This window comes from Sinocyclocheilus grahami, unplaced genomic scaffold (assembly GCF_001515645.1).
Source record: "Sinocyclocheilus grahami isolate Dianchi unplaced genomic scaffold, SAMN03320097.WGS_v1.1 scaffold62.1, whole genome shotgun sequence".
NCBI lineage: Eukaryota > Metazoa > Chordata > Actinopteri > Cypriniformes > Cyprinidae > Sinocyclocheilus > Sinocyclocheilus grahami.
In genome coordinates this window covers 1,134,999-1,156,397 of record NW_015505241.1, presented here as the reverse complement: position 1 = coordinate 1,156,397, position 21,399 = coordinate 1,134,999, and the positions used below count along the sequence as shown (strand labels likewise).

Below are 21,399 nucleotides of genomic sequence, written 5' to 3'. Positions count from 1 at the left end.
AAAAAAAATCTATTCATATATAAATCGCGATTCTGTCTTCTAACGATTCTAATGGATTCACAGGTTTCAAAATCGATGTTCAAAAGCAGCGGTTCTCAATACTGTTCCTCGCGTTGCCCCTGCTCTTCACACACTCTGCATCTCTCTCTCTCTCTCTCTCTCAGCTCAGCTCCAACAATGAACTGTTCCAATTATGCACTTATTTTCACATAGCTATGAGAAGCATTAAACATGGACGTGCGTGTGGTTGCTGTACTGTATTTAAAGCTTTAATCAGGATAAAACCTTATATTAAAAGCTAACATAAGAAGTAGCATTTGCAACAGCATCTAAAAATATGAGACAACAACAAACAAAAAACATAGGCCTACCATTAAAAGCTGTGCTTGCACAGGTTCTGCGTGATCCTCTTCAATAATATCCTCTGCCTCTCAATCAGGCTCAAACTGATATTAATGATGCCATTGTTTACAATACAACCCCTGGCGAACATGCCGCTGAGGTGAGGGGCGGGACGTTTAGACGTGCACTAGAGGCGGTTTAGCCAATCACAACACACTGGGCTAGCAAACCAATCAGAGCCCATCGCCTATATCTGAGGGCGGGGTTTCATAAAAACAGGAAAAGATCAGTCCGTTTCTCAGAGTAGGGACAGAGCGGTGTGGAATAAAGGTAAATTATCAGTCAGCTTTGTGTAACAGGCCACTGGTCTCTCATCTTATCATTCGTCTGGCTAATTCGTTACTGTATTTATTGCATTAGTTATGAGATCGCAATACATGTCATTAAAATAGTATTCAGTGTAAATTATAATCTGTGGTTTGTTGTTCAACAGGCTCTCAAAGATGAGATTAAAGCCATGCACGGTCTACGCATATTCACTGATGTACCTAGAAAGTAGGAACTGCTCCGCGTCATTCTCACATCACGTCAGTCTGCTGTCTCACTACGATATGTTATCACACACCTCAGTCTGTCTCTCTTTATAAAGTAAATTATGCAGCGTTATAACAGTGGCAGAGGAGTAATTTACAGATGTTATTAATAAACGATGTACAGTTATAGAAAGATAGATATGGTTCACAAATGCTGTAATACGCACAAAATAAAAGACTGTCAAATGGATTTTTTTGCCTGTAAATGAGTGTGCAAGGCATGTGCATGGGTTGAATCTTCAGTCATTGTTCAGTAGTTTATTGATCCCGTTGTCTGTGTACAATCACACTTGGAATTAGCTTTTGTCAGTTGTCTGATTTATTTTCTGTTCTGTCATTAGGTCTGTTGATCCATTAAATCATATCACATCCTTTCCCCTTGTGTGGCAGAAGCTTGATTGTATTATAGGACAAGAAAACCAGATTGTTATTTAATATGTAATTTCTTCAACGCTTGTATTTTTTTTTTAAATGACCAAATGCATGGATAGGTTCTACAGAAACCATTTTCACCACTAGATGTCATTTTTGTGTTTTTTAACACAGTACGCATTTCACCAGTCGTATTTTGAATTGTATTGCCAGTTACTAAATAATAGAGAACTTCAGTACTTTATGATTTTTTTTCTTCTTCTCAAGGATTTTTGCATTAGTTTCTTATGTAGGCTATTACTAGTTTTACGGTATTGTAGCTTATTCGGATACCGTACGTGACACATATGTTCTGCTTTCCAGTGTGGTGGATAAAAGCATTGAATCAGATTCATTAGCGAATCGGTTCGTTCGGACAGTTCGTTTCAGTGGTTCAGAATGTTTAAATCGATATGCCAGAAGTCCAAATTTCGGCGTATAGACGTAAATATCTTTAAGTTAAATATGGCTGCTTATCATTGTATTTCCGAATAAAAATGTGTACAGTCTTTTTAGTTTCGGTGAACCGTTTCAATGATCTGTCGACTCACTTGAACTACTTAAAAGTGTTTATCGATGAAAATTGTACTATTTTTGCCCCACTTTTTTTTGGAGTTAGTTAAGAAACAGTTTAAAGCACTTTATTTTCGAAAAAGTCTCGTACATTCTAAAAGTCCAGTGATTTACAAATGTTGTGCGATTCGGTTCGAATGAACCGGTTCGAAAGAACGACTCGTTCACGATTCGAACATCGCTAGTGGATGGTGCGGCAGGAGCAGCAAAGAGAGCGCAGTCTCCAGGAGGGCTTCGGCAGACCGTTAGGCTGTTCACATCGTCTTCAGACATGGCAAAGGAAGGGACTGAGATTGCTGAAGAGACCGAGCAAATGATAGACCAGAAGGAGCCGGATAATCCCGTTTGTGCGGTTGTAGATTCAAAAGAAATGCGGGCTGTGGTGCTGACTGGCTTTGGTGGTATAAACAAACTCAAAGTCACCAAGAGACCAATGCCAGAGCCTCAGGGAGGAGAGGTCAAAATTCGCGTGAAAGCATGGTAAATATTTCATCTTAAATAGTCTTTTATTTCATCTTTTTCAACATGCGTAATGACTATGATGTGGCACATCTGAGACTTCGCGCGACTGGCAACAGCAGCAACATGTTGCCGCAAGAAGAGCAGGTGCCTTCATTATATCCATAATTCTATTTAGGGTTCAAAACCGTTCATGATATGAATGTTGGTGGTTTTGGAGGTTAGATGTTTCATCAGAAAAAAGAACCCGTACCTGTTTTGTTGATTCCTCTGCGGAGCTCAGCATACACTGCAGAGATTTCAAACCATATGCTGTGAAAGGATATACTTTTTAATGTTTACTTATGACTATTAAATTGTTGAAACAAAGAATGTAACTCTTCTGTGTCACATTTAGGAATAATATCCTCTAGCAGATCCTCATCTAGTTGGTTCTTGATGTGCTTGACTGCTCTTGGGACATTTCAACTTTAGTACACTCTAAAAAATGCTGGGTTAAATACAGCCCAGTGCTGAGTAAAACAGGGACAAACCCAGCAATTGGGTTGTTTTGACCCAGCGGTTGGGTTACTACCCAGAAGGTTGGGTTAAACATTTAACTCAACCGCTGGGTCAAAACAGCCCAATTGCTGGGTTTGTCCCTATTTTACCCAGCACTGGGTTGTATTTAACCCAGCATTTTTTAGAGTGTAATATCGCGTAAATACGCGGAATAACGCCTATTATATATAATATAAAATTGTTATTGTGTATTGTGAACTTGATCAAATTTGGAGTATTTCAGAATACTTTCTGATTGAAATGAACTAGAATTAAGTATTAGCTAAATTATCTTTTAATTTTACAGTGGGCTGAACTTTCTTGATCTAATGGTGCGTCAAGGAAATATTGATAATCCTCCAAAAACGCCTCTTGTGCCTGGATTTGAGTGTTCTGGGATTGTAGAGTCTGTGGGAGAAAACACCAAAGGCTTTGAGGTACGCGCAGAAATGTTTTTAATGCTGATGTGTTGGTCGTGTACTTATTCAGGAAGCGGTTAGTACCTCTAGCAGATCCTCATCTAGTTGGTTCTTGATGTGCTTGACTGCTCTGGGACATTTCAACTTTAGTACACTCTAAAAAATGCTGGGTTAAATACAACCCAGTGCTGAGTAAAACAGGGACAAGCCCAGCAATTGGGTTATTTTGACCCAGCGGTTGGGTTACTACCCAGAAGGTTGGGTTAAACATTTAACTCAACCGCTGGGTCAAAACAGCCCAATTGCTGGGTTTGTCCCTATTTTACCCAGCACTGGGTTGTATTTAACCCAGCATTTTTTAGAGTGTAATATCGCGTAAATACGCGGAATAACGCCTATTATATATAATATAAAATTGTTATTGTGTATTGTGAACTTGATCAAATTTGGAGTATTTCAGAATACTTTCTGATTGAAATGAACTAGAATTAAGTATTAGCTAAATTATCTTTTAATTTTACAGTGGGCTGAACTTTCTTGATCTAATGGTGCGTCAAGGAAATATTGATAATCCTCCAAAAACGCCTCTTGTGCCTGGATTTGAGTGTTCTGGGATTGTAGAGTCTGTGGGAGAAAACACCAAAGGCTTTGAGGTACGCGCAGAAATGTTTTTAATGCTGATGTGTTGGTCGTGTACTTATTCAGGAAGCGGTTAGTACTTTTCTAAGCTTTCATAAAAATGTTCAACTGGAAAAAAAAAATGTCCTGGTTTTATATGCTTCCGAAATCAGTCCTTTCAGTCTGGTGCTGAGTTTGCTTTATAGAGTTGAGAGAAATAGTTCACCCATGTATGAAATTTTCCATCCAAGATATAGATGAGTTTCTTCATTGGGTCACTTGCTCACCAGTAGGTCTATTGCAGTGAATGGGTGCCGTCAGAATGAAAACATCACAATAATGCACAAGTAATCCACGTGACTCCAGACCACCAGTTAACGCCTTGTAAAGCAGAAAGCCCTGTGTTTAAAAAAGCTTTTTTTTTTTAAAGAAACAAATCCAGTGTTTTAACTATAAACTATTGCTTCTGGCCAAAATAATTGAGGCCATAATCCATTAAAAAACACATTCCTCCAGTGAAAATGGAAAAAGTCCATCCCCTGTTGTCCTCTCACATCATATTTGTTTAGAACTGTTTTGGACGGTTTATGCTTATAAACGGTGTTTGATCTTTGCATATTTCTACCCTCACTTTATCAGACCATACAACCTTTTCTTTGGAGAAAGCAATATAATAGATAGAGGATGTATGTATTTTAGCTGGAAGCAAGGTTTGGAATTAAAAATGAATTTGTTTATTACAAACACACAGCTTTTCACTTCACAAGATGATAAGTGATGAGTGTGGATTACTTGCAATGTTTTTAGCAGCAGTTTGAACTCTCATTCTGATGGCACCCATTCACTGCAGAGGATCCATCGGTGAGCAAGTGATGCAATGCTACATTTCTCCAAATCAATGAAAAAATAAACTCATCTGCATCTTGGACGGCCTGAGGTTGAGTAAATTGTAAGTATATTCTTATTTTGGATGAACTGTTCCTTTAAGGACCATGTTTTGCCTCATTTCAGATAGGTGACAGAGTGATGGCCTTTGTAAACTACAATGCTTGGGCAGAGGTGGTGTGCACACCGTTGGATTTCGTGCATAAGATCCCAGACGACATGACATTCCCAGAGGCGGCTGCCTTCTCTATGAACTTTGTGGCTGCCTACATGATGCTGTTTGAAGTGGCCAATCTCCGGGAGGGGATGTCTGTATTAGTTCACTCCGCAGGAGGTGCGGTGGTAAGTCTGTAGCTTTGAGGGAAAGGTTTAGTAAAGAAACTTTGATGTCGCAGATATTAAAGTTATGTTTATTTTAGCTTATAGAAAAATGGGGATTTGGACACAAACATATAATCTGATCCCACACTGATATTCAGCTTTCCAAGCTTAACGATATGGCTTTTGGTGGAATACGATCAAAATGAGTTGAACACATTTTGTTCCGTTTCTTCTCTTTTTGCATATTAGGGTCAAGCAGTCGCTCAACTTTGTTCCACTGTCCCGAACGTCACTGTGTTTGGGACCGCCTCACCCTTCAAGCACGAAGCCATAAAGCATTCAGTCACTCATCTGTTTGACAGAAACATCGACTACGTTCCGGAAGTTAAGAAGTAAGCACAAACACTGTTGTTGGTACGCGAGTAAGTAAATGAGCATAGAGAAGCGGGATTGGTTAGATGATGAGAATATAAAAATGAGTCATACTGGGAGGCCAGTGCAAGTCTGAGATTCAGACGTCACCAGTACTTCCTCTAGACCTGCGTGGCTCCAGTCCCCATGGCAACACCCAGCAGATGGGAAAGTAGTGTGTTGTAGTATGGGGAGGGGCAAATGTACGTCCTTCTGATCAACCACACAAAGCCAGAAAATGTGCAGCAACTGACTCATTCAGAGCCAACCGCAACAAATATGAGAAAACATTATTTTGTAGGAGATTAAAGGGCTGGTGTCTAAAAATTCCTATGGTGAATCTCATTTGTGTAGCATCTTTTGATATATTCTTTTTTGGTTGCACTGTATTTTAAGGTGTCCTTGTTACAGTGATACATTTAAGTATATTAATTAACTAGATGTACTTACTCTATGGTTTGGGTCAGGGTTACTTGAATGTAATTATGCTTAATTTATTGCTGTTGTTATAATAGTAGGTACCTGTAACGTGTAACAAGGACGCCTTAAAATAAAATGTTACCTTATTTTTTACAGGTTTCCTTTACAAAAATAAATGAATAAATAAATAGATAAATAAATAAAAAGTATTGTAGCAAGATATTGGTGGAGTAATGCTAAAAAATACTATGGTAATTCTAAAATAAAAAACAACAACATAATATTATCTTGGTTCAACAAAAAAAAAATTTTTTTTTTTGAAAAAATCATTTTTCAAAAAAGTGAAACAAAAAATTAAAAATTGTAGCAAGACTATACTGCAGTAATGTTAAAAATACCATGGTTATTCTAAATTACAAAACAACAACAACAACATGTTATTATCTTGGTTTATGCCTAGATTGATAGTACTTGATTGTTTTGTTGGGTTTATTCTAACAAAATAAATACTCAGTTTTATTGAAATAATTTGATTTTGGTGCACGTTTATGTTTGAACAAAGCCAGAAGATGTGCAGCAACTGACTCATTCAAAACCAGCTGGAAGAAATTTGAGAAAACATCATTTTGCAGAAGATTGAAGGGCTATTTCCTAACAATTCCCCTGGATCTCATTTGCAAAGCATATTTTATCAGTTTTTATTGGTTTCCCTTACAAAAAATGTCTTATAGCAAGACTATGGTGCAGAAATGGTACAAATATCATGGTGATTCTAAAATGAAAAACAACAACTACAGCATGATATTATCTTAGTTTATGTCTAAAATGATAGTACTTGGTACTTTTTGTTAGTGTTATTCTAACAACATATATATTTAATTGAAGTGATTTTGATTATGTTTAGACAAAGACAGAAAATATGCAGCCACCACACTAATAAATACAAATAAAAAAAGTATAGCAAGACCATGGAGCACAAATGGTAAAAATACCCTGGTAATTCTAAAATACAAAACAACTACAACAAGGTATTACCTTGGTTTAAGTCTGCAATGGTAGTACTTGATGATTTTTTTAGAATATATGTGATATGTGTTTTTAAGTGATTTAATCTCGCTGCATGTTCATGTTCAAACAACTGACTAATAAATACAAATAAAAAAAGTATAGCAAGACCATGGAGCACAAATGGTAAAAATACCCTGGTAATTCTAAAATACAAAACAACTACAACAAGGTATTACCTTGGTTTAAGTCTGCAATGGTAGTACTTGATGATTTTTTTAGAATATATGTGATATGTGTTTTTAAGTGATTTAATCTCGCTGCATGTTCATGTTCAAACAAAGCCAGAAAATGTGTAACATGACCATGGTGCAGAAATGGTAAAAAATACAACAGTAATTTTAGAATTTAGTAATGGTAATTGTAGTACAATGATAGTAGTTCTAGAATACATGTCAGTTATGTCTATTATGGTAGTATTTTATGCTTTTTGTTAGTTTTATTCTAACAAAATAAATATTTTAATGAAGTGATTTGCTCTTGGTGTATATTTATGTTAGAACAAAGCTAGAAAATGTGCAGGAACTGACTTGAGAAAACGTTGTTATTATTATGTAGAAGATTCCATATGGTGGATCTCATTTGTAAAGCATATTTGTCCATTATTATTGGTTTCCTTTACAAGCAAGAACATTGTGCAGTGATGCTAAAATACCTTGGTAATTCTAAAAATACAAAACAACAACGTATTACTACCTTGGTTTAAAACTATGGTAGTACTTGGAACTTTTTGTTAGTGTTATTCTATCAAAATATGTTTTATTGAAGGGATTTGATCTTGGTGCACGTTTATGTTCAAACTTATTCACGTAAATTGAGTATGAGAGCGGAGATTAGGACTCTTTTCATCTCTGTGGTTCCACATTCCTCTCAGGATCAGGGGCAAAGCTAAATTAAATTGGTCTCAAGTTGGTCTCTCTTCCACAATAGGCAGGACCCCAGGCATCACAAGACCTCCTAATGGTTAAGCCTGGCAGGCGGTCCAAGAACCATGAAGTCAGGAATGCATTAGAGCCCATGTTTCTAAAGACATACCTCTCATTCCTTATCAGCTGAGACGCTGAAAAAATATTCAATATTAGGGCAATATTAATATTCAAAATTTTCAGAGGCCCCGATTTAAGCAAGCTACCAGTGCTTAGAGCAGCAATATGGTTAATGATGTCTCTTTTCTCCTGCAGGATATCTCCAGATGGAGTAGATATTGTACTGGACTGTTTGTGTGGAGAGAACACAGGAAAAGGCCTAACTCTGCTCAAGCCCATGGGAACGTACATCCTGTATGGTTGGTACAAACGGATGAAGAGCATTTGCATAACACTGAAATTAATTAAACATTTCAAAATGAAAATTCTGTCATCATTAAGCAGTGTAACTTTCCATCTTCTGTGGACCACAATATGCGTTGTTTTGAAGAATGTTCTTGCAGTGCTTTTCCTTATGAGAAACATTTAATCACCGTAAGCTGTAAAGCACCAGAAAGGACAAAAAATGTGCTATAAGCGATGTTCCCAATCCCTTGTGAAAAAGAAGTACATTTTAGCATACTTTAAAAAAAAGAGGACTTTTAAGGGAAGTAATGTACATTAAAGGAATGTACTTAAGTGCAAACTGAACTGCTTTTGGACACTTAACTGCATGTTATTTCAAATGAAATGACAATTAGTTGAAATGCAGAGTGCTTTTTTTTGACCCACTTAAGTTGAATGCAAGTACAAGTTATATGCCGTTTCACATAGAAATATGGTTTAAGTGTACTGCTGAATGTACTGACAAACATTTATGGTAAACTGAAATATTCTAATGTCATTTTCTATTCATGTCATTTCTATTGAAACTTGTATGTCATGTATTTAAATACATTTGTAATTACACATTTGTTATGATGAAATTACAATTTACTACATTTAAAATATATTAACTTTAAATAGAATATTGAATAACACACTAGTTAAAATTATACTTAAATACCTTTTCACGTATTTTAGTATGCTATTCAACACATCAAAATAATTATACTTGTTTAAACATGACAATAGTATATTAAAACAATTATTTAAATTGCAATTTAAAGTACATTTAATTTGACATTATTACAAATTAGACTTTAATTTGACATTATTACAAAGTGCATTTTTAAAAGCACATTTAAGTGTGTTAGGAAACATAGCGTACTCTCTTAAAGTACACTTAAGTGACCTTATACTTCATCAATGTTAAAATAGCTGCAAGTACAGTATTTTAAAATATATATTTTTTAGATTTAAAATCCCCATGAAATCAAAATTAAAGTTTTTTGGGTGTTAGTAACAATATGTTAGTCTTAAGGTTATCTATAAGGCAGTGTGCTCCAAAACAGTGACAAAATTCACATTTAGAAGATATAAGCATTCAAAGCTTGCAGTTCGTCACTTCCGCCAAAACGGCACAATTAATTTTTTTGACGTCACATCGTACTTCATCTTCTCATCAAATCTTCTGACCAATCAAATTCTCTCCAGAATCCGAAGCACCCACCCCCTGCTCTATAAATAGACACTGAAGCGGCTTGAGATTAGGGATGGGCGATACCACTTATTTTGTTTTCGATACGATACCGATATTTTTCAAGGCAGTATCGTTCTGCAAGTACAGTATTTTAAAATATATATTTTTTAGATTTAAAATCCCCATGAAATCAAAATCAAAGTTTTTTGGGTGTTAGTAACAATATGTTAGTCTTAAGGTTATCTATAAGGCAGTGTGCTCCAAAACAGTGACAAAATTCACATTTAGAAGATATAAGCATTCAAAGCTTGCAGTTCGTCACTTCCGCCAAAACGGCACAATTAATTTTTTTGACGTCACATCGTACTTCATCTTCTCATCAAATCTTCTGACCAATCAAATTCTCTCCAGAATCCGAAGCACCCGCCCCCTGCTCTATAAATAGACACTGAAGCGGCTTGAGATTGGTCACTTATTCACAGTGTAGTATTTCCTGTACAGTGAATGGCACGAAGTGCACAATGTAGGTGATAGGGAACGATTCAGACAGTGTAAATATGCTTTTGATTGGTGCAAATAAGGTCTGGTTTCACATTGTTTCACACGAACCGTGGCAGCGCAAACAGTCTGATCCGGACTTTGGCTCCGGTCCAGAGACGCGATCGCACGGAGCGGATCATATGCGCGAGTCGGCATATATTAAAGACTTTTACAACTACACAGCCTCAGCATGATTATGACCACTATTTTGTTTTACTAAGAGTTTCATATTGAATCTAGGGGGTAATCTATTAGACTGTGACTGTCAAAAGCGACTTTACCAAGCTCAACGGCTCTGGCCCTAGCAGATATAAACAAAACGCTATTGGCTATTTTAAAAAGGGGGCGGGGCTGCTTGATATGTCCCGCCCTCTCTTCCTGTTTCAGTTGAAATTACGTCACCACATAGAATAATGCTGCGTGTTTCAAGGCACTTCAGGGGACCTTTAAGTACACAACAAGTGGACACGACCAGTGATGACAGAACTTTCATTTTTGGTAACTATTGCATCATGCAATGGATTGTAGAGAAAGAGAAAAAATGTAGCAAGATGTCATACCCCATGAGTAGGAAATATCCAAACGGTTCATGTGTGACCTCTTGACCCTCATTTAAAAGCAGCCACTAGACACACAAGGTGTCACATTCTAGGTGGCCAACAGCAAATTGAGGTTAATCACATAATTCTCATAAAAGATAATGCCTGCAACTTTAATTACTTCAATTCCCTTAGCTTTCTGGCCCATTAGGGATATTTAATTAGGAGGGACACCACAGAGCAGAGATAATGTAAAATTTTGGTTTAAGAACACATTACTGCCAAATGAATGAATCAGTCAACATAATTCTGGATGGAGCTTATTAATAAGAGAGCCATTTGGCATTGCTGTAATAGTGCCATGTTTTATTGCTTCATATGCCAAGACTGTACTTTGTGTCTTTTAACATTAATTAGTGTAATTTCTGAGCCACTTGCATCTACAAAATTTATAATTGTTTTTAAACATGTTTTCCGATTACTCCCCATCTGCCATTGGTTAAGTTAAAGCTTGATAGACTGGTTGAACCAATAGTGTTGCATCGGGTTTGTTGGGATGCTCAAACAGTGCAGTGTTTTGAATGCTTCACAGAGACACAGTGTTACACCGTTAAATGCATTTTATGCAAATAGTCTACTCTGCTATACTGTTATGAAGATCTCATTGATTTACATTACAAGTTATCGGAATGTCATCTTACTTTTTGGCCATAAGAATGTCAGCAGCTGAACCACATTTTTGCTCAGTGTGGGCCTCTGAATAGAACTGAAGTATGAGCGCCATATTCTCCTATGTCATACTATATGAGCCATAGAAGTCTGGTGTATCAAATATGATACTCAACAAGAAGCACATGTGCAAACCTTTTTTTATATCATATTTAAAAAGGCTTCTGAAAAATATATACAGTATTAAAATGTATCTTTGTGAACACATTTCCAGGTTCATCAAACATGGTGACAGGAGAGACAAAAAGTTTCTTCAGTTTTGCTAAATCTGTGAGTAGAGTTTGATATCTATTTTCCATAACATCTTCAGTGTTGCACCATGATGAAGTTTTGGTGGTCAGTTTATTGTTAAAAACATTGCTCTTTATCTCACAGTGGTGGCAGGTTGAGAAGGTGAACCCTATCAAACTCTATGAGGAGAATAAAGTCATAGCCGGATTCTCGCTCCTGAACCTCCTCTTCAAGCAGGGAGGGTGCAACCAAGTCAAAACAGCAGTGCAAAAACTTCTTTCCCTTTACGACCAAAAGAAGATCAAGCCTGTTGTTGATTCCTTATGGGCACTTGAGGAGGTAAGAGACAGCGCTTTCAAAAGCAATCAAATTTTCTTCCAACTTGTGAAATATATAAACACATTGTACTCATGTACTCCACCAGTCAGATGTTTGGAATAATTACGATTTTGTAACGTTTTTGATAGGCGTGTCTTATGCTCACTTTGGCTGCATTTATTTGATCCAATATACAATAAGAAAACTGCAATATTGTGAAATATTATCATAACTTAAAATTATAATAAATAAAAATACATTTTCTGTTGAAATATATTTAAATTTATTGCATGCTCTATTTTAGGATTCTTTTGATGAATAGACGGTACAATAGAACAGCATTTATTTGAAATATAATTCTTTTGTAACATCCTTGCTGTATAAAAGTATTCAATTCTTTTCTTTCTTTCTTTTTTTAATCTTACTTACCCCAAAATTTGAAATGGTGTATCATGGTATCCACTAAAATATTAAGCAGTGAAAACTGTTTTCTACATTGATAATAACGCCAAATCAGCATATTAGAATGATTTCTGAAGGATCATGTGACACTGAAGACTGGAGTAATGATGCTGAAAATTCAGCTTTGCATCACAGGAATAAATTAGATTTTAAAATATATTCAAATTGAAAACAGTTCTTTAAATTGTAGAAGTATTTAAAAATATTACGGAGTTAAAATAAATACAGCCTTGTGAACATAAGAGACAGTAACATAAGAAATATTGCAAACTTTTGACCGGTAGTGTATCTTTACGTGCATATTTTACTTTTAGAACTGAAAATCACAATTTTTTACTCATTTCAATGCAAAGAAGTTTGCCAATCATAACAGAGCGTATTTACACAGAAGAAGCCTTAAAGGTGCAGTGGCAGATACAAAAATGGACATTTCTTAGGTACAGAAAGAATAAAAATTTGTCTGTTTTTAGATCATGGAACCTCAGGAAAAGGAAATGGAAAGAAAAAAAAATTTATATGATAGGATCTCTATGAAATCTATAGATATATCAAAATATTCGCAAGTCTGCGAATTGCCATTCACTACCCATTTTCCGTTTAAATGTGATAAATTTACTACTCAATGTTGACTTTATTTTCATTGATCAATTCAACACAGTGACTCATTTTATATTTAGAGTTTGATTCTCTTTCTTTGTGCTTGGGTTAGTGTGATTTCACTTCAGATTTCTGTCATCAGTCAAGCAATACATTTACCTACTCTAAATCCCTGAAAATTGATTTCCCTAAAGCCCTTTGAAAGCTCGGCTTTTAAGGTTTGTAAAAGTAAGACGCGTGCCAACCTCCATTCCTGCATGCAATCAGCTGCTGTCTCAGACCATCAGATGACAGGTGGGCAGTTCGGCCCTTGTGCATCTTTTTGCTTTGATTACGGCTGGTTTATGTCGTTCTGTTCTTCCTACACAGCCAGACAGCCCTCCCTCTGTGAAACCCAACAGAGCAGCACAGTCTGCGGCCAAACCTGCCTGTGTTTAACAGAGCTGTGTGTGATACGCTTCATTCACATTGCAGAAGTCTCGGAGAGTTGATTAATAGCTCATAGAGTCATTATTGCATTATTAACGTTGAAAATGATGAATAACTCTGCGATTTCCTGTGTGGTGTGGTGACACATTTTGCTGCTTAGATTATGCAGCTGTAAATTACTTTTCCTTTTCACTTATTCTGGTTGCTTGTTTTTCTTGCAAAATCTGGCAACGCTGAACTGAACCATTAATAGATTAATAATTAGTTAAATATATTAAATTTAACCCAAGAAGTCAGAGTGTTGCACTCAGCCCTGTGAAAGAATAAATTATATTTAATAAACTAGTGGATCTCACAAAAGAAAGAGCACACATCAATCACTGCTTTAATATTCAGCCTGTTTTACTGATTTTTTTTTTTTTACTTTATATGTTACAGACTTTTAGGAATAATGTGCATTTACAGCAAAACTGTCACAACCTCTCACAGTTCATATGAAATCTTGAATTGAAGCTGCCAGCTAAAGTATTAACAGGGTCCAAAATTAACACTAATTAGCAAAGTGCCAACTGCAAGAAGAAAAAAAAAGGTTTTGGTGAGTAAATCAAGTCAATCGCCACAGAGAAATAAAGCCTGTCTTGCTTTGGAATGAGATTGATTCACTTGCATTATTTTTATCAAATAAAAACAGGAAGGATAAGTCTTGAGTTTTAGTGATTACATTTTCTTAATACATCTGCAGGTAGTATCTGTCATTCGCGTTATAGCATAGTGTATAAAAGATAAAATAGACATACAATTTAAAATCAGAGGAAATAATACTTGAGACCGCAGAAGAACAATACCCAAAATATAAATAATAATAATAATAGTTTTGTCCCTATTTTGGGTTTTTAACTAGTGTGCTTATTGTGTTGTAAAACACTTTTGCTGCTGCTGAGGTGGAATATGGGTAAGGTTAGAGGTTTATGTGTGGGTTAAGGGTTAGGAGAAGGGTCAACAGTGTAGTTATAGATCTATGTACAGAAATGAATCACGGATGTAATTACAGCACATGCAAATATTTTGAAAATATAAATACTGTATATGTTGTTACAGTCTATTTTGGTGGAAATTCTTTTACTAAAACATATATATAGAAACAAGATGGCGCCAGTGTCGGCATGCCGTCTGCTGCTCTCTTGTTTGATAGTCTGGTTGCTTGTTTTGTATTCAAACTGTGGCGCCCTTGTGGGTTATGATCGCCAGACTCTTTTGGACATTCGATCAACACCTTTTAGCTTTCACAAGTCGGATGTGGAGTGTGTCTTTAACAAACCACATGGACGTTTTACAACGGACATTCCGGAGTGCATTCGCTTCTGGCCCCATAACAACACGGAGGAAGCGCAGGAGAAAGCGCGGGTCTTGGGGAGGACTTGCGATCAAGCTGAAAGGCCGTCTACATGCGGGCTATATTTCAAGCCCTTTTCTCGAGCCACTCTATGGCGGCTCCGTGGTCTGGCGTCTCTTGGATCAGACTCACCGGTGGCTTCGACCTGTTCTTCCCCTGTTCCCGCCCTCCGTCTCTCGAGTTGGCCTTCCTCGGATCAGCCGCTATCTCCGGAGTACTGGAGCGGCTCCTGGTATGATGCGTCTGCTGTGCAGAGTGTCACTCTCCCCCGGCGCTGTCCCTCCACCCAATATGGTTTTAATCAATGCTCGTTCAGTGGTGAACAAGACCTTTCTGCTGAATGACTTCTTCTCTTTACATAATTTGGATTTTATGTTTATAAATGAATCATGGATTAAGGATGGCGATCTTACCCCTTTCTCTGAATTGGTCCCGGTTGACTGCACATTTTTTACCTCCCCTCGCCAAAATGGACGAGGGGGTGGGTTAGTGACTGTTATGAAAAACTCTCATCGTGCGCAATGTCGCTCCATTCCTGTGGATATTTATACTAGTTTCGAAGCTCAACTTCTCCATCTCGACTGGAATGGTCCTGTCTGCTTAGCGGTGGTCTACCATCCTCCACATTCAGTTAAGGATTTTCTACAGCAATTCACTGACTTTATTGGTAACATTGTCACTAAATTTGATCGTTTTTTATTGGTGGGCGATTTTAACATTCATGTTTGCTGTCAGTCAAACCCTCTGTCGAGGGAATTTCTTAATATAATTGATGCTTTTAACCTGATACAGTGGGTTAAAAGCCCCACTCATATCCATGGTCATACTCTGGACTAGAGGTCTACACGGGTCCAAAAATTTGTAAATGTGCTACACTGAACCGACCCGGACCCGTCTATTATTTTGAAAGTTGGACCCGGGCCCGTGCAGAACCAGGATTTTCTACAGCAATTCACTGACTTTATTGGTAACATTGTCACTAAATTTGAACGTTTTTTTATTGGTGGGCGATTTTAACATTCATGTTTGCTGTCAGTCAAACCCTCTGTCGAGGGAATTTCTTAATATAATTGATGCTTTTAACCTGATACAGTGGGTTAAAAGCCCCACTCATATCCATGGTCATACTCTGGACTAGAGGTCTACACGGGTCCAAAAATTTGTAAATGTGCTACACTGAACCGACCCGGACCCGTCTATTATTTTGAAAGTTGGACCCGGGCCCGTGCAGAACCGAGAAATGTCAAAAATGTACTACCCGGAACCGACGCGGACCGTCAATTATTTGAAAGATGGACCCGAACCCGGCCGGGAAGACATAGACTCGACTGGACCCGATCGGCACATATTCCACAGCAAATTTCTATTAAGAAGTCGATAAACAAGTTGCGAAAATTAAACTTTTTGTCTTACCTAATGTAAGAAGCCTTCTCCCTTGTACTTGACTGTGATGCACACAATCCTCCTTGCCAAGAAAGTTACATTCGTGTTATTCCTCTCTTGCCAATTGAAATGCGTAATCCACTCATTATTCCAGTTTCAAAAATCCACTTGCTGTCACGGATGGCAAATGCGACTTTGCAGTTTAGCATTTTTTGCACTCGAGTCAACTTGCATAATAATTTAGACTGTTTGCCCATTTGGATTATAATAACGATTGCTCGTCCAGTGCCATGGCTGTCTGTGCCGAGTCTGAGCAAAAATTTTAGATATAACAACAAGACGGTTCATTCATAATATTATTATAAAAATAATCAATAATAACTCGCATCACTCATGAAGGTATCCATTATCACCGTGCGTGCGCATTAACTCCGCCCACCCTGCTTCTGATGATGTCGCTCGTGTTTTTTAATTTTTTCCCCCACCTTATTTCAAATTACCAACTCACACTTTTCTCCTCCTAATTTTACAAGTTGAAAGATACAAAACAACACACGCACAGTGCTGACTGACTCTGATAACGGCCGGGTGTTCTCCGAGTCCGATCGACTCGGGTATTACACACAATGTTAAACAGACCTGGCACCCGAAGTAATAGATTGGGACCCGACCCGGACCCGGCTGACCATTTAAAATATAGCCCCGAACCCGTACGGATCCCGGGTCGTGTCCCGGGTCCTCCATGTAGACCTCTACTCTGGACCTTGTTCTTTCTTATGGGGTTGATCTTACTGATGTTACAGTTTCTGATTATATGCTCTCTGATCACAAGCCTATTTTATTTTCCATGTCTCTTCCTAGTCTTTCTCATGTCTCTACTAAAGTGACTTCTCTGTCTCGGGTTTATTCTTCTCAGTTCAGTGTACATTTTAATCAATGCTTTGCTAAGTCTTGTTCTCATTTACTCCTGGACTCTCCGTTATCGGACTTGGATGCGGAAGAACATCTGAGTCTGTTAAACAGTGCTTGGCTTAATGTAATGAATGTGACTGCTCCTTTAAAACCTCTCAAGCTCAAACCTAAATCTGAATTGTGGCATACTGCTGAAACTCAGCTGCTAAGGCAAACATGTAGAAAGGACGAACGTAAGTGGAAAAAGGACAATTTACACATTTCATTACAGTTGTTCAAAGATAGTTTATTGACTTATCAGAGAGCCGCCAAATCAGCTAAGGCGACCTATTTTTCTAATTTGATTCCACATAATCAGTCCAGACCCAAGGTCTTGTTTTCTGTTATAAATTCTGTTGTTAATCCCCCACCAATACTATGTCTGTTGCCTCTGTCGCTCTTTGTGAAAGCTTCTCAGGGTGTTTTAAGGATAAAGTAGTTAAACTAGGACTGGTAGCTTATACTTCCCCTATTGAGTTGCCTTTCCCCTCGCCGTTGTCTGCATCTTGGGATGTTTTTGAACCTGTTTCCCTTCAGTCACTCAAAGACAATATTGCCAAGCTGAAACCATCCTCTTCTTCATATGATGTTATCCACCCTAGATTTTTAAAACATATTGTTGATTCAGTTGGACCGGGCCTAGTGTCCTTTCAACTGGTGTGGTTCCTGCTCATCTGAAAGTAGCCACTGTCACACCTTTCCTCAAGAAGCCTTCACTTGATCTGTCTGTTCAAGTTAAAAATTATCGCCCCATCTCTGTTTTACCATTTATTTCCAAGGTTTTGGAAAAGATTGTGTTTTTCCAACTTCAATATTTTCTTGCTGTAAATAGTCTGTTTGAGCACTTTCAATCTGGTTTCAAGGCTGCCCACAGCACTGAATCTGCCCTTTTGAGAGTGTTAAACGACATCTTTTTAGCCACTGATATGGGTGACTCTGTGGTCCTCGTTCTTTTAGATTTATCAGCTGCTTTTGACACCATTAACTATTCTATAATAATCAATAGAGTAGAATCTTGGGTGGGCCTCTCTGGCACAGTTCTAAAGTGGTTCCAGTCATTTTTATCTGACAGGAAATATGTGGTGAGGCTAGGAGAATTTTTTTCTTCCACGGTTTCTCTCCCCTGTGGTCTTCCGCAAGGCTCAATTTTGGCCCCCACTTTATTTTCGTTTTATATGCTACCTCTGGGCTCCATTTTTAGAAAACACGGGGTGTCGTTTCATTTTTATGCCGACGACACGCAAATCTATTTACCTTTTAGGAAGAATGACCCATTGGCGATGACTGCTCTTTCATCTTGCTTAGACGAGGTTAAATCCTGGCTCTCTCAAAATTTTTTATCTTTAAATGAAGAGAAAACTGAGGTGATCATTTTCGGTCCATCAGAAAATATGAAAGCCTTAAATCTTGACCTAGGACCTTTATCGGCTTTTAAGTCTTCACAGGTACGGAATCTGGGTCTTCTTTTAGATGACTCACTAAAATTCCATAAGCAAATTTCTACTGTGATTGGGTCCAGTTTTCATCAACTCCGTACACTAGCAAAAATTAAACAAATTGAAATTCAAATAAATGCATATACATAAGGGTAATTAATTAAAAAAGGAAAGTTCAAATTCAAATTTGTAAGATTTTCAAATTTAAAAATTTAAATAGAGACTCTTAAATTCTCGAAAACCAATTCTTATTATATATTAAATAATTAGGACTCATTTTGGGCTCTTGCCTTGTCACGGTTCAATTGCATACAGACTCATTTATTACAGCACACATCAATTAAGATGTATTAAAAAGTTGTTTGTAGTTTTGAGCATGGGGAAATAATCGTGCTCTTCTAAATGCTAATTCTAAAGAATCGAGAGCTCATTATGCAGGACACACCTGTAATTTTGTTTGTCAGCTGTGATCTTTTGGAGAGACTTCAAAGCAGCGTACGGGTAACATTAGCATGTCCAGCTGGTGCAGATGCAGAGAATGTTGATTTGTGCAAGGCATGCTACTCTGACATCATATTTCATAAAATATTGATGCTCACACCATTGAACTGTAAGCCTTAAACTTGGAAAGAAAATCTTTATCTGACCAATTGAATTTTTTCCCCCAACTATGGAAGCCCATTTCCGCCACTGAATACAATTTTTAAAAAGTTAATTGCGAGTTTTTATCTCAAAATTTTGACTATTTTCTCACACTTCTGACTTTTTTTCCTCAGAATTATGAGATATAAACTTGGGGTAAAAGACTGATATGTTTTCAGAATTGTGAGTTTGTGCCTGACTGGCAGTGGGAGCTGATGGCAGGGGGCGGTGGATATGTGTGGTGGTCAGTGTGGATATTGTGGATGAGTTCTTCTGTGTCATCACGTTCTATTAGTTCTACAGCTTCAGTTTCTGAACTTTCACGCTTAGTAACACATACAGCTGTTCCCTCACCACAGTGCGACAGTGAAAAGGGACCCCTTTCAAACAGTGTCACGTTCCGAACGTTGTTTAAGTGACCTGTACCGGTATTGCGGTATTTAAAAAAATTAATATCATAACAAAAATAAACACCGGTATTCGGTATGAACCGGTATACCGCCCAGCACTAGAACCTTCCCATTGCACAAAAGGTTCCTTAAAGTGAAAAAAAAAGGTTCTTTTAAAAACTGTTCTCTAAAAGGTTCTTTGGGAAACCAAAAATTGTCCTTCCATGGCATCACTGTGAAAACCTCCTGTTGTAACCTATTTTTAAGAGTGTATGTTGATTTTAGAGGAATTTTGGGCACTTTTGAGACCAGCTGGATGACCACCCAAACTAGCTAAACACTAGGTTAGCCATAGTGGGTGACCAGATGGAATAGTTCACCCAAAAATGAAAATTTGCCGAAAATGTACTCTCCCTCAAGCCATTTAAGATGTAGATGAGTTTGTTTCTTTATCAGAACAGATTTGGACAAATTTAGATTTTCATTACTTTCTCACTAATGGATCCTCTGCAGTGAATGGGTGCCGTCAGAATGAGAGTCCAAACTGCTGCTAAAAACATGACAATAATCTGCAACCAGTGCTTGTTTGTAAGAAACAAAACCATCATTAACTTTTTTTTTTTTTACCTTAAACTAGGGATGCTCCGATCGATCGGCCGGAGATCGGTATTGGCCGATAATCACATTTTATGACTCGATCGGTACTCACTAACTTGGCCGATCTCACGAACCGATCGCAATTTGATGACGTTAACGCGTGATGACGTACATGATGTGTGGGGACATAAATGATTTGGTGCCGCAGTCATGTCATCGCTGGTGTTGAAATGCTATGACGTTTCGAGAAACAATGAAAAATTCGCTATTTGTTGTGTATGTTTTGCATGATGATATGATGAATAGATGGTTCATTTTTAACAGCAGATTCAGTGAAGTTAGAGCTGATCTGAGCCTCACTGCACGCATCTGTTGTGCGTTACGGTTCTACGAAAAAAAGGTTCTTTTAAAAACTGTTCTCTAAAAGGTTCTTTGGGAAACCAAAAATTGTCCTTCCATGGCATCACTGTGAAAACCTCCTGTTGTAACCTATTTTTAAGAGTGTATGTTGATTTTAGAGGAATTTTGGGCACTTTTGAGACCAGCTGGATGACCACCCAAACTAGCTAAACACTAGGTTAGCCATAGTGGGTGACCAGATGGAATAGTTCACCCAAAAATGAAAATTTGCCGAAAATGTACTCTCCCTCAAGCCATTTAAGATGTAGATGAGTTTGTTTCTTTATCAGAACAGATTTGGACAAATTTAGATTTTCATTACTTTCTCACTAATGGATCCTCTGCAGTGAATGGGTGCCGTCAGAATGAGAGTCCAAACTGCTGCTAAAAACATGACAATAATCTGCAACCAGTGCTTGTTTGTAAGAAACAAAACCATCATTAACTTTTTTTTTTTTTACCTTAAACTAGGGATGCTCCGATCGATCGGCCGGAGATCGGTATTGGCCGATAATCACATTTTATGACTCGATCGGTACTCACTAACTTGGCCGATCTCACGAACCGATCGCAATTTGTTCGAGAAGCCTAAGATCTTGCAACCAGAACCTTCTTGTAATTCTGCATACCAGACTCAAGCGTAGAGGTGACCGTGCCTTCTCAGTCTAAAAACATGACAATAATCTGCAACCAGTGCTTGTTTGTAAGAAACAAAACCATCATTAACTTTTTTTTTTTTTACCTTAAACTAGGGATGCTCCGATCGATCGGCCGGAGATCGGTATTGGCCGATAATCACATTTTATGACTCGATCGGTAC

At 37.6% G+C, this 21,399-nt stretch overlaps 1 protein-coding gene across 1 annotated transcript in view; it reads left to right on the top strand.

Annotated features, from left to right (window-relative positions):
- The first annotated feature begins 2,097 nt into the window (after positions 1-2,097).
- Positions 2,098-21,399, top strand: part of LOC107584730 (synaptic vesicle membrane protein VAT-1 homolog-like) — a 42,879-nt gene continuing 23,577 nt past the window's right edge. The window contains exons 1-7 of the mRNA XM_016271445.1: positions 2,098-2,399; positions 3,226-3,355; positions 4,967-5,182; positions 5,411-5,553; positions 8,239-8,342; positions 11,567-11,622; positions 11,728-11,922. Of these exons, the coding sequence (XP_016126931.1) occupies positions 2,191-2,399; positions 3,226-3,355; positions 4,967-5,182; positions 5,411-5,553; positions 8,239-8,342; positions 11,567-11,622; positions 11,728-11,922 (1,053 nt within the window). The 5' untranslated portion in view covers positions 2,098-2,190. The remainder of the gene's footprint in view (positions 2,400-3,225; positions 3,356-4,966; positions 5,183-5,410; positions 5,554-8,238; positions 8,343-11,566; positions 11,623-11,727; positions 11,923-21,399) is intronic.